Source organism: Hibiscus syriacus, unplaced genomic scaffold (assembly GCF_006381635.1).
Source record: "Hibiscus syriacus cultivar Baekdansim isolate YM2019G1 unplaced genomic scaffold, ASM638163v2 tig00112912_pilon, whole genome shotgun sequence".
Classification (NCBI taxonomy): domain Eukaryota; kingdom Viridiplantae; phylum Streptophyta; class Magnoliopsida; order Malvales; family Malvaceae; genus Hibiscus; species Hibiscus syriacus.
Genome location: NW_024063418.1, coordinates 115,818 through 128,310, shown reverse-complemented (window position 1 = coordinate 128,310; position 12,493 = coordinate 115,818). Strand labels below are relative to the sequence as shown.

The window sequence follows — 12,493 nt, the reverse complement described above, 5'->3', positions numbered from 1 at the left end:
TTTTTTGGAATAAATTAAGGATGCCCAATGATGATGAAATCTTTATGACAGAAATTGAATGTTCATGACTATTGAGGATGATAGAACCAACTCTAGGACTTGCTTCTTTGAAACCTTTGAATACACGGTTGTATGTTTTCCATGCTTAAGGAGCTTAGAAATTGAATGTCGTGGCACAAAAATTTGAATGAATGATGAAAACCCCACACTGAAAAAAATGAAATTGTGAATAAATGCTTCGACATATTTGTAGAGGGACACTCTGCTATGCCATGGCATTGCCTAAAAATTGCATATAAATAAATTGCAACTATGGTATATGAGTGAATGAAAGTAGTCAAGAGATGACTCTACCCGACTAGCTCGGGTGTGGAAGGTATGCTCCCTTTCACCTAGAGTGTGGGATGGTAGGTGTGATCGCCTGACTCCCCTCGTAGGAGTGCTAATGAAAGAAAAGAAAACAATGTGGAAGAAAATTTAATAATGTCATGGCAAAACAAGAGAGCTTGCTTAGAAAGTTTTTAGGTTTGTTAAGCATGGACTTGATACAAACACGCACACACCCACACAAATGATCTTTCCCTAGGGGACAATACTTGATTTCTAAAATTAGTCTAGCATGTTGAAGCTAAATGTTCTGAGGGTTGAAATTTTATCCCATATAAGTATTCTTCTTCTGAACTTGCCATTTATTTTTATTTTACTTAATATTATCCATTGCTTGAGGACAAGCAATAACTTAAGTTTGGGATGTGATAACTCCGTAAAAAGGTCATATTTAGGACCTTTTCACTTAAGTTTTTGACTGTCTAAGAGCCCATGTAGGATCATGTAGATGTATTTAGGAGCATATAGTTGCATGTGGTATAATTATGTTTTTCACGACATTTTATTTTGTAATGGTGCTTCTTTTATGGGGAATGTGCTTGTTTGCCGATGTGCAGGATTTGGAAGCAAGGAAAAGAAAAAAGGAGGTGCCATGACATGATAATACATCTGAGCATAATCCAAATGCCGATTCAGTTGGCATTTTGAGAGCAAACAAAATGAAAGAAGATATTTTTCAGAGCCAGCTGTCCCTATCTTCACGTGATCTCTACCCGAGAGGAAACACCTACCTGGATGGGACCACACGCTGCTGCAGCTCATTCTTCTATACCACGCCCTGCTGTAGTTGATTTTATTGGACCACAACCTACCACAACCTGATCTTGTTTGGTACTCAGCCAGACTCCCAGGTTGGAACACTACCAGCTACTCAGGGGACCACTACCAGCTACTCAGGGGACCACTTCCACCTCTGCTCCCCTCCCTCACGTGAATTAAGCATGTTTGGAGTATTCTAGGAATTTCAACACAAATTCCTAGGTTTATTGTTGGGATTTATGGAAGCTCGAATCGATAACTGAATCATTTTGCAAAGAGGGATCGAAACGGTTTTTGTGTTTAGGGAGTAAGGAGATTGAAAGATAGATAATTGCACAACGATTTATAGTGGTTCAACTTCTCAACCAAGTCTACATCCACTACCTTAGCTCCTCACCAAGGATTTTCCAACAAATTCACTAATTTGTTTTTTCTTTATAAGGACAAATAGAACCTTTACAACTCTCTAGTTTTTCATGGGATAAACTAAAGCCTTTCCCTTGCTTTTACACGAGATTAGCTAGAACCCTTTCCCCTTTACAATGAAAGGAAAATGTAAACAAGAAAACCACTCAAAGGTAGGTGTTTACAAGAATTAAGCTCACAAGAACAAAAATATTTACAAGAGAAAGATGAAATAAGAATGAAAAAAATATTCTCTTGTGTTTGATTGCTTGGATAGTTGTTCTCTTCTTTCTTCAAGTGTCCTCAGCTTGTATTTATAGGTTGAAATGAGTTTAAAGTCGTACATAGCTGTTGGGGATGTTTTGGAGCCGTTTGGAGATAATTTTTCTACAAAAATTGGCTGCCCATAACAGAGTATATCGGTACACCTTCATAGGGCATCGATACACTATCATTAAATTCAAATTAAACTAGTCGTTGCAACATGGGTGTATCGGTACACTTCAGAGTGTATCGGTACACTAATTACATTCGATGTTTACGTAATCAAAGGTGTATAGATATACTGCAGGGTGTATCGGTACACCAGTGTATGGATACACTGCTGGTGTATCAGTACACTTTAGAATTTTTGCTCAAATCCGAATTTAATGGACTTTGAATTATTTTTGAAACCTTTTTAAAACTCTGAATAAATTCAATTCAAGTCCAAAAACATTTTGCCTTAAATTTGTTATATTGAAATATAATTCAACATTCTCCCCCTTTTTGATATATCAAACATTTGAAAAATTGTTTTTGACAAAACTCCCACTTAATAAAATGTTTAATGAAAAAGATACAAATTGTTAACAAAAGGATATCAATTGTTAAAAAGATACCAATTGTTAAAAAGATACAAATTGTTACCAATTGTTGGAAAATATATGAAAATGTTAAGCTCCCCCTTTTCATTAAGAAATTGAGTTTTTCAAATCAAACTTCTCCCCCTTTTTGTTATATAAAAAATAATTCAATCTTTGAAGTTCAAAATAACTTTGGAGAGTAAGTAGTAAATTTGAAATTTAAAAATCATTTGAAAAATCAAAGCTCCCCCTCAATAAGTGCATTCCAAACAAAATTTAGCTTTAAAAACTTGGCACTTAAACAAAATTGAATTTCAACAAAGAATAACAAACATGTTAGTAGCACATGAAATTCAATATATCTAAGTCTAAAATACTTTATGCAAAATCAATTGTTGAAATTAGGTGCATATGCATAAAGCTTTTCAAAAATGTTATGCATTTGAAACATTTTGATATAAATTGTTAGAGAGATATCATTTTCATTTTAACCACATGCATAAACATCTAAATTTAGGTCAAAATTTTAAAATTTATAAAATAAAAGTATTTGAAAAGTTGATATGAATTATTAGAGAGATATCATTTGCATTTAAAACTAATTTTAACCAAAATTTATTATGATGAACAAAAATTATGAAAAATCATTAAAACTTTAAAATGTTCATCATACCAATTGTTTTCAACAAACATGAGATAAAAAATATATAATTATTTAAAATCAAAAATCATGCATGCTTAAACTAAAATGAGCAACTAAATAATCAAAATCAAAAGCATTAAGCTTAGAGGTTACCGTCCTTTTTCATGTGTGGTTAGAGCATCTTGATTTCGTCATCTTCATCAACATTTCTCCCATACACCTACAAGAGACATTTAAGTATATTTTGGTATCCAAATTGCTTTGGATCCTTGAACGTTAGTTTCAATGCCCCTTGTTCCTTTCAGAACCCATACTTGTATAATTTTGAAACGTTTTCCTTTCATTAAATGACAAGTGTGTTCCTTATGACCATGATAATGGAAATGTGAGCTTTTTTCCATTTTTAAACATAATAGGTTGTTTTTAGAATTAATTCTTTTTCTTTTCTTAAGTTTTCAAGCTTAACTTTTAAATCAAAATTTTCTTTTTTCTAAATCATTTATTTTGATTTTTGAAAGCTCTAAATCATTTTTCAAAATTTCATTTTGATTTTCAAAATAAACTCTAGCTTTCAAAATTGATTTATTTTCAATTTTAAGTTTTTAAACTAATTTCGTATATTTGGAATTCACGGTCTCAAATCCCAAATACAACCTATTATAAGCATCTTGTAACTCATCAAAAGTAAATGAATTAAACTCATTTGAGTTTGAAGATACCTCGTATTCTTCATGAGTGGCCATTAGGCGTAGGTTGACTACTTCATCATCATTAGAGTCATCTTCATCACTCCAAGCTGCCACATATGCCTTCTTCTTGGAGGATCCTTTCTTTCTTAGAAGGGGACAATCATATTTGACATGGCCCATTTTTTGACAATTGAAGCACACCGGGGAACTCTTCTTCTTGGTTGATTCATACTTTACTACCTTGGAAGTCATGAATCTCTTTAACTCTTTTAAGAGCTTGACCATCTCATTTCTTGTTCATAATCTTCTTCATCCACCTCATCACTTGAATCTTGATAGCTTTCATTGGTGGATTTGAAGGTAATGCCTACCTCTTTCTTCTTTTTCTTATTTTTTTTTCTCTTTATATTTCTCCTCTTCCTTCAACATCATCTCATGAGTGAGAAGGGAACCAACGTCGAGACTGAGAGACTTTAGGTCTCTAGCTTTGAAAATGGTGGTCTTCTTCGATTGCCATAAACTTGGAAGAGAGTAGATCATCTTCCTTACAAGCTTCTCATTAGGGATTACTTCTCCAAATCCCCTGAGACTGTTGACTATCACAGAAAATCTATTCGTCATAGCTTTGATGTCTTCATTGCGTTTCATCTTGAAGTTCTCGTAGCTATGGTTGAGAAGACTTTTCTTTGATTCCTTCACTTCGTCGGTTCCTTCATGAGTGACTTAGAGCTTATCCCAAATCTCTTTGGTACTAGAACAAGATGATATTATTCCATATTCATTTGGGCCTAAAGCACACAAGAGAATATGTATAGCCTTAGAATTAAGTGGAACTTTTTCTGCTCTTCTTTACTCCAATCGTCGTACTCTCCGGGTAGAGAGGAGTAACCGTTCATGATTAAGTTCCAAGCTCCTAAATCATAGGCTCGAATAAAGTACATCATTTTATTCTTCCAATGAGCATAATTTGCTCCATTGAAGAAGGATGGCTTGTTGTCTGGTTGTGAATCCATAATAGGTGAATCTTCAATATAGTAGGCATCGGAGGTTGAAGCCATCTTTTTATCGGTTGCGTCGGGAATCAATAGAGCTTCTTCGAGGATCGTTTGAAGGATGTTAAGCATTCTAACGAGTTAGGCTCTGATACCAATTGTTGGGATTTGTGGAAGCTCGAATCGACAACTAGATCATTTTACAAATAGGGGTCGGAATAGTTTTTGTGTTTAGGGAGTAAGGAGATTGAAAAATAGAGAATTGTACAACAATTTATAGTGGTTCGACTTCTCAACCAAGTTTACATCCACTACCTTAGCTCCTCACCAAGGATTTTCTAACAAATTTACTAATTTGTACTTTTTTTTAAGGACAAAGAGATAATCTTTACAACTCCCTATTTTTCACGGGATAAAATAGAACATTTCCCTAGCTTTTGCATGGGCTTAGCTAGAACTTTTCCCCTTTACAATGGAATGAAAATGTAAACAAGAAAACCTCTCAAAGGTAGGTGTTTACAAGAATTAAGCTCACAAGAACAACAATATTTACAAGAGAAAGATGAAATAAGAATGAAAAAATATTCTCTTATGTTTGATTGCTTGGATATTTGTTCTATTCTTTCTTCAAGTGTCCTCAGCTTGTATTTATAGTTTGAAATGAGTTTGAAGTCGTATATAGCCGTTGGGGATGTTTTGGAGCCATTTGGGGATAATTTTTCTACAAAAATATGATGCCATAACAGGGTGTATCGGTACACCTTCATAGGGTATTGGTACACTATCATTAAATTCAAATTAAACTAACTGTTACTAGCTGTTGCAGCATGGGTGTATGGGTACACTTCAGAGTGTATCGGTACACTAATTACATTCAATGTTTGAGCGGTCAAAGGTGTATGGATACACTACAGGGTGTATCGGTACACCAGTGTATGGATACATTGCATGGTGTATCGGTACACTTTAGAATTTTTGCTCAAATCCGAATTTAGTGAACTTTGAATTATATTTGAAACCTTTTTAAAACTTTGAATAAATTCAATTCAAGTCCAAAAACATTTTGCCTTAAATTTTTTATATTGAAACATAATTCAACATTTATTCTCCCCTATAAATAGGAGATGATGCCACTTTGAAAAGGGACTTTACATTCGCCGCCTTAAGCTAGAAAATTCAGAGGAAAAAGGTATCTCCTTTCTCCACCTATCCTATTTTCCATGACATTCCTCCATTAACAAGCTAGAGGGAGTGGCGAACTAGGCGTTCGAGAGGAACTAACTCACTGGGCAGTTAGTGGTGGCCGAGGGAAGCCCCGACAGTGCTTGTTGAAGGTTTTTCCTCCTTCCCTTTGCTATTTGCTTTCATTTTTATCATTTGGGTTGTAAGGAACGGATTAACTTCTTGCTTTGTGCTTGAAACATTCGAACCCCACCATGAACTAGTCTTATTTGGTGGGAGTTCATTTTGGATTTTTAAGTGTAACTTTAATAAATGGTTGTTTTTGTACGTTGTTATATATTTTGTTTATGATGTTTAATGCCTTAAGGTTGTAGGAGCTATGAGAGTAGTCATTCCTTAGGAGATTACTTAGTGTTCCAGAGAATGACTAAGTAGCACATCCTTAGTGTTCGAGAGAAATTAGGGAGGAACCATATAAGCAAGGGGTTCTAGGAAGTAACTAGGCCTAATCCACCTTAAAGATAAGGCTAGGATTTCAGTCGACTAAAAGGAGTAGTACGTGATCGAGAGGTTAGATATTAATGTTTCAGCAAAAAGGTATTGTCGTGACATATCCTGTAATCTGGACCAGTAGGATCCTTGCAGTAGCTAACGCCAATCGGTTTGCCAAGGCATATTCAACCTGTCGAGTATCTTAACTAGAGATAGCATAGGGTACTCTTAGTAAACTTTGTCGGGCAAATAAGGCATAGAAGTAAGACCATCCTGAGAAGTAGACTTAAATTTCTTAAGTGACTCCTATCATTCATTCCCATGGTAGCTTGTCATGTGCGGAGTTTAAAGTCATGATAATCAAATCCAACCTTTATATTTTAGTTTGCCTTTACATTTTCATTTGTCTGCATTGAACAAAATATAATTTTTCACAACATATCCATTTGCTACCACATCACACTATCATGCCATTCCCACTAACATCTATTTCATTTTGCCACGGCATTCTCATTTGTAGATACCATTACTAACTATACTTAGGTGAAATAGTTAATGGCTTTAACTGAACTTATAAATTTCGTCCAATCCCTGTGGATACGATAGTCACTCATCACTGTATTACTTGTTCGATTGTGTATACTTGCATATATTTGCACGATCATATATAGTAGTCACAATACAATGCTTAAGACAATGCATTCAAGTGTCTCAAAAAGATTAACAACATTCAATTAACAAGAATCAACCTTCATTAATTCAACTTAATCAAATAGTTAATAATGCTTAACAATTTGCTACATATATTTCTATACACCAACGTTGCTTTTCAAAAACACCAAAACTTCACAAAGATAGGATGGAAAATCCACAACTTTCATATGTAAAAAATATAGAAATAACAAACAAAGTAAGAAACATTTAATCAAACACCTTATGTTCAAGAACCAAGTATCATCCAAAATATAATAACATTCAACTAAATAATCATCACTTCTCTATCTCAACAAAGGGATAGAAAATAAAGTTGAATCCTCTTGATCGCTATATAGCCTTGCTACTACAGCACTCCCCGGCGGTGGATTTAGGTAGCTATGGTTGACGGTAGGATAGAAAAATAAAAGGTGACTCTCTAAAATTATGGTTCCAATAGATGAAGAAAATATTATATTTATAGCCTTATAAGGTCAAACTTTCGACCAGTAGAAAGTTTCATTCTTTTTTAAATTTCCTTTTATTTAAAATTTAAATTTCAACCTTATCTTCACCAGCTAGTCAATTCCTAAAATTTCTCTAATTGCTTGTTGATGTGTCAAATGCTATAGCAACGACTCAATAATTTTGTCTCGTATCAGCTCACAACAACACCTACAACATCAGACAAAGTCACAACATTAGATTAACAAATTCACAACAAAATCATCAAAACCAGTCCAAGTATCAACAATTATCTCCCAATATGCAAATGATGTAAAATATGCTAAAATTATTCTAAATGTGATCTTAAACATGCTAAAGTTCAAGCTTAACCTAAGTAAAAATGCTTTAAATAATAACGCTTTGGAGAGTTATCATTAAGAATTTCTTTTAGAGTCCAATTTTTCTTTCAAATAATCCATTTGATTGAGGAGAGTATGAAGGTGTTACCATGTGAATAATACCATGTTGTGAATAATATTCACCAAATGGTTCAACATATTCAACAGTACTATCACTTATTACTATCTTCATCTATTTATTAAGTTGGTTTTCAACTTCATGTTTATAGGAAATAAATTTCTCTATAACTTCGTCTTTGATCTTTTAGAAAATACACATAACAATACTTTCTGTGATCATCAATGGAGGTAATAAAAATATTTATTCTCTCTTGTTTGTGCCATTATTACGAATTTTAAGAACTCGATCAACAACATTTTTTTAGTACCAGCATCTTTCGTTTTGTATTTATGGTCTAGTGTCATCCGTAATTATTTTATTTATCTTATGGATACTATACTCTTTATATTGTGTATCCGATAATCCATTTATGATGTATTTTCAGAACAGAATCTAAGTTTTAACATCAATGAATGCAGTAACAACATTTACCTCATCCTCTCTAATAATAGGAGGATCATCCAATATTTAGTCAAATTCAACATGACCAAATAGAACAACATATTTTATTGTTATGTCTTGAAATTCTATCCACATAATTTCACAAGCTTCTCATTGTGGCTCATGACCATCAACACCGTTGAAGTTTAATTCAAAGCATGAGTAAAATTAATATTCCAGATTGTGAGTTTGGTGAATCGATTGCATTACCCATTGTTTCGTTTAAGATACACAATTAGAATCAATAATTATTCCAACGATAAACCAAAAATAAATTCTGATTTATTCTACCAACAAATTTTAGTTAGAAACTATAATTTTGAAAGAACTAAATAATAAAGTTATTACTTTCAAACGATTTCTATTATAAATAGTAATAGAATAAATCTTTTTAAAATCTTGATTGATTTTAAGCACAGAACTAGAAATTTCAATAAAGAGAAAATTAATTCTCGTTTATTTTGTTATTTTGTTACCGGATAGAATCAAAATCAGTAACCAATGTTACTTGAATGACAATTTCTGTTAAATAGAATTGTTCACTTCGAGATTAAGTAAATTCATTAATACGATAAGATAAACTCTGAAACAAATTTATTCAGATCTCAATTTTACCACGATTTTCGAATTTATCGATTTAAAGAAAAATAGGAGTTTCAAATCGTATCAGATTAAACAAATACTAAAATTTCATCAATCTGGTTGATTTCTTTATTAACATCATCGAATTTGTGAATTTCTTTGAATCTCAATTTCCTTTGACCTTTGCGTGCAAATTATAAACCAACATGCAATAACCTTTAAACACAAAAAGGTTAAATGATAATAATAGCATGCAAGCCATCGTCTCACTAGAAAATAATAGCCATAAATTAATTCTTTTAGAATTCGTTGAACCAATTCGCAAGGAGCCCAACTATGTTCGTCCATCATTGTAATTTGCATGTTCACAACAATGTTAAACTCAAACGAATCTTTATCATCATAGATTTAAAAATAAGAATAAAATGTCTTAAGACTATTAGACAAAATTGTTAAATCCGAGAATAAAATAGAAAATAATGATAATAATATCCAAATATCATTATAAAAATTAGAATGAGTTTATCGTGTTTTAGGATTGTTAAAGTATAATAATCTGAGACCATAATCACATCTGAGAAGATAAAATAAATCATATTAAATTTCTTAAAAAATAAAATAATTAGAAAGAAAATACACTTTTTGATAGATCAATCGATTGGGAACAATTGAGGCCTGTCGCTACACAATTTCCATAAGACAAATTTTCGACCACTCCTTTTGTGCTTGAGATCGTTGGTCGTCTGTCTCTCAGGATACAAACACTAGATGATCATCTACAGCAGCACAATTGTAGAGATAACGAACTATCCTTGTCTTTATCTATCATTGGAAAACTAATGGAAGAGAAAAAGATTTTCTTTTCAAGTTCTTAAATTCTAAATTATGAAAACTTGTAAAACTTTTCGAAACTTGTGTTTAAACTAGATGGTTAGCACAGTACTTAAGGAGATTTTCAAAGGAAAAAAAATAAGGTAAAGCGATCCTTCCAGAGCTACATCACCGTATTGTATTTAAATTTAAATTTGTAATAATATATTCGTATTTTAATTGAATATAAATCCATAAATAATATATTTGTATTTAATCAAATAAAATTTGTAATAATATATTTGTATTTATAGGTGATGTATTGATGTGGTGTAGGGTGTTAGATTATACTACAGATTATTGGATTAAGCTTGACCCGTTGAGTCCATAAAAATGATAATTAAAAGGAGATTTGTTTATACAATGTGTAAGTGAATTTAATTATGTTTCAAGTTGAACAAAGGAGTTAATAAATCATTTATGATGATCAATAAAGGTGAAAATAAAGCATGAGTAAATTCTTATATAAAAAAGGATAACATGAATGAATGAATCATATCATTAAAATCTGAATTTTCAGTAGAATGACAATCCGTTTTTATTATCTTAATTTGAATATGTAGCATGTAGTATGCAAAATAGTAAGTAAGGTTGCATGTGAAATGCTTCTTCTTCACCTTTGCCGTTATGAATGTTTCTAATAGCTTAGGACATTCACTAAGTTTATTTAAGCTCACTCTCGTTATTTATTATCCTTTACTAGGGGTGTAAACGAGCCTAATCGAGCTCAAGTATTGTCAAGCTCGACTCGAACTCGAAAACTTTAAACATAAACTCGACTCGACTCGAAAACTCGCGAGCCTAAAATTTTCAAGCTCAACTCGAACTCGAAAGATAATATTGAATCTCGACTCAAACTCGAAAAGGCTCGAACTCAAAAAAAATTCAAGAGTTCGACTGAAGCTCGAGACTCGATTGAAGCTCGATTTTGAGCTCGATTGAAGCTCGATTGTGAGCTCGATTCAAGCTCGAATTAAGCTCGAGGATGGGTTAATATTTTTTTGTTGAAACCCATCCCCTTTTATACATTAGACTTACCCCTTATTCCCCAAAAACCAACGATGTGGGATATCAACTCACATAGGACATTGTATTTCCAAAGTGGATTGACGGCACAGAAAACCCCCTTTGCATCAATGTAGATAAGAAGGAATCAAGTGATCGGTTTTCATTAAAATGGCAAACAGAATCTTGTCAAAAAAAACAATAAATACCATTAAATGAAGAGCAATCTGCATAATTAAACTTTCTTCTCGAGAAATCAATAACCATTTAAGAAGCCTTTTCTGCAACCAACTGTTCTCTGCAGCCCATCAAGGAAGCAGCTCTTGGAAACATTCCGACCATTACCTTTTGTGATACCGACTCGCCGATGCGATATATTGACATTGGTATCCCTGCTAATAACAAGGGAAAGCACAACATCGGTTGCCTTTTCTGGCTGTTGGCAAGGATGGTTCTTCAGATGCGCGGCACAATTGCTCCCGGACAGAAGTGGGATGTGATGGTAAAAGATATATCACTTTCATGATATCTCTTATACAATTTGAATGTGTTAATTTGTGTTACTTATACATGGTTTGTATGTAGGTGGATTTATTTTTCTACAGGGAACCTGAGGAAGCTAAAGAGGCAGAAGAGGAGGAGGCTGTTGTGGCCCCTGATTATGGACTCCCTCCAGCAGATTTTGGAATGGGTGGGTTAGCAGCTGATCAATGGCCTGCGCAAATAGGCGATCAATGGTCTGCTGATATGGTTCAGGCACCCATTTCTGGTGTCCCTGCTGCTGTTAACTGGGGTGACCAAGGTAATAACTTATTTCTGATTATATCATTTAATTTACGTCTTACTTATTGTTTCCTTTGCTTAATCTACTCTGAAATTTCGAATGCAGTTGCAGTTGGTAGTGCCGAAGGGTGGGATGTTGCAGCCGCTCCAGCACAAATCCCAGGTGTTCCCGTCGATGTCATGGCCCCTGCTCCCACAGGTTGGGTGTGAAAGGGATTCATTTTAAATTTTGGCAAAAATGTTTTGTTTTAAAAAGAACCATCTTGAACTTTGTTATGATAAAGATGGAATTGTGTGTTCTGGAAACAGTGTTCTTGTAAACATCAATGGCTTTAGAAATTTTTGTTATGAATTTATATTCTGTTATATGCGGTAATGGCTTCTTGTTATCAGAATGTGTTAAAATTGTTTGCTTTGCATTATCACCTAAACTAATAACCAACAGTGATAAACTAAAGAAAGATTCAAATTCTACCATGCATTTCCCTGTGTCCGAAATAATCAACAATGATCGGATCAATTGGTTTTGTAAGTAATGTGATTGATTTATGGTCATTGAAGTTTCTAAATTTTTAATGTCATTGCACGTTCAATACATTACAAGCGTAAAGATTATTTTATAGGATTAATAGGAAATTTACATTTGAACACCAACCTCTTGCATTTCAATTTCATTCATTTCGTCCTTTTCCCTTCTCTTTTTGAACGTTACTCACATTTGCTGACCATCTTTTCTTCTTTCTTTTGTGCTTTTCATGT

General features: G+C 33.3%; 1 protein-coding gene across 1 annotated transcript; it reads left to right on the top strand.

Annotated features, from left to right (window-relative positions):
- Positions 1-8,235: 8,235 nt before the first annotated feature.
- LOC120184484 (40S ribosomal protein SA-like) lies at positions 8,236-11,944 on the top strand. Its single transcript, XM_039188938.1, has 4 exons — positions 8,236-8,241; positions 11,256-11,453; positions 11,537-11,753; positions 11,841-11,944. The coding sequence occupies exons 1-4, from the start codon at positions 8,236-8,238 to the stop codon at positions 11,942-11,944; spliced, it is 525 nt and encodes a 174-aa protein (XP_039044869.1).
- The last annotated feature ends 549 nt before the right edge of the window (positions 11,945-12,493 follow it).

Excerpts from the sequence above, each read along its gene's own strand:
- LOC120184484 (XM_039188938.1), top strand. Across the intron at positions 11,454-11,536 it reads GACAGAAGTGGGATGTGATG|GTGGATTTATTTTTCTACAG; the intron begins GTAAAAGATATA and ends GTTTGTATGTAG. Across the intron at positions 11,754-11,840 it reads TGTTAACTGGGGTGACCAAG|TTGCAGTTGGTAGTGCCGAA; the intron begins GTAATAACTTAT and ends TTTCGAATGCAG.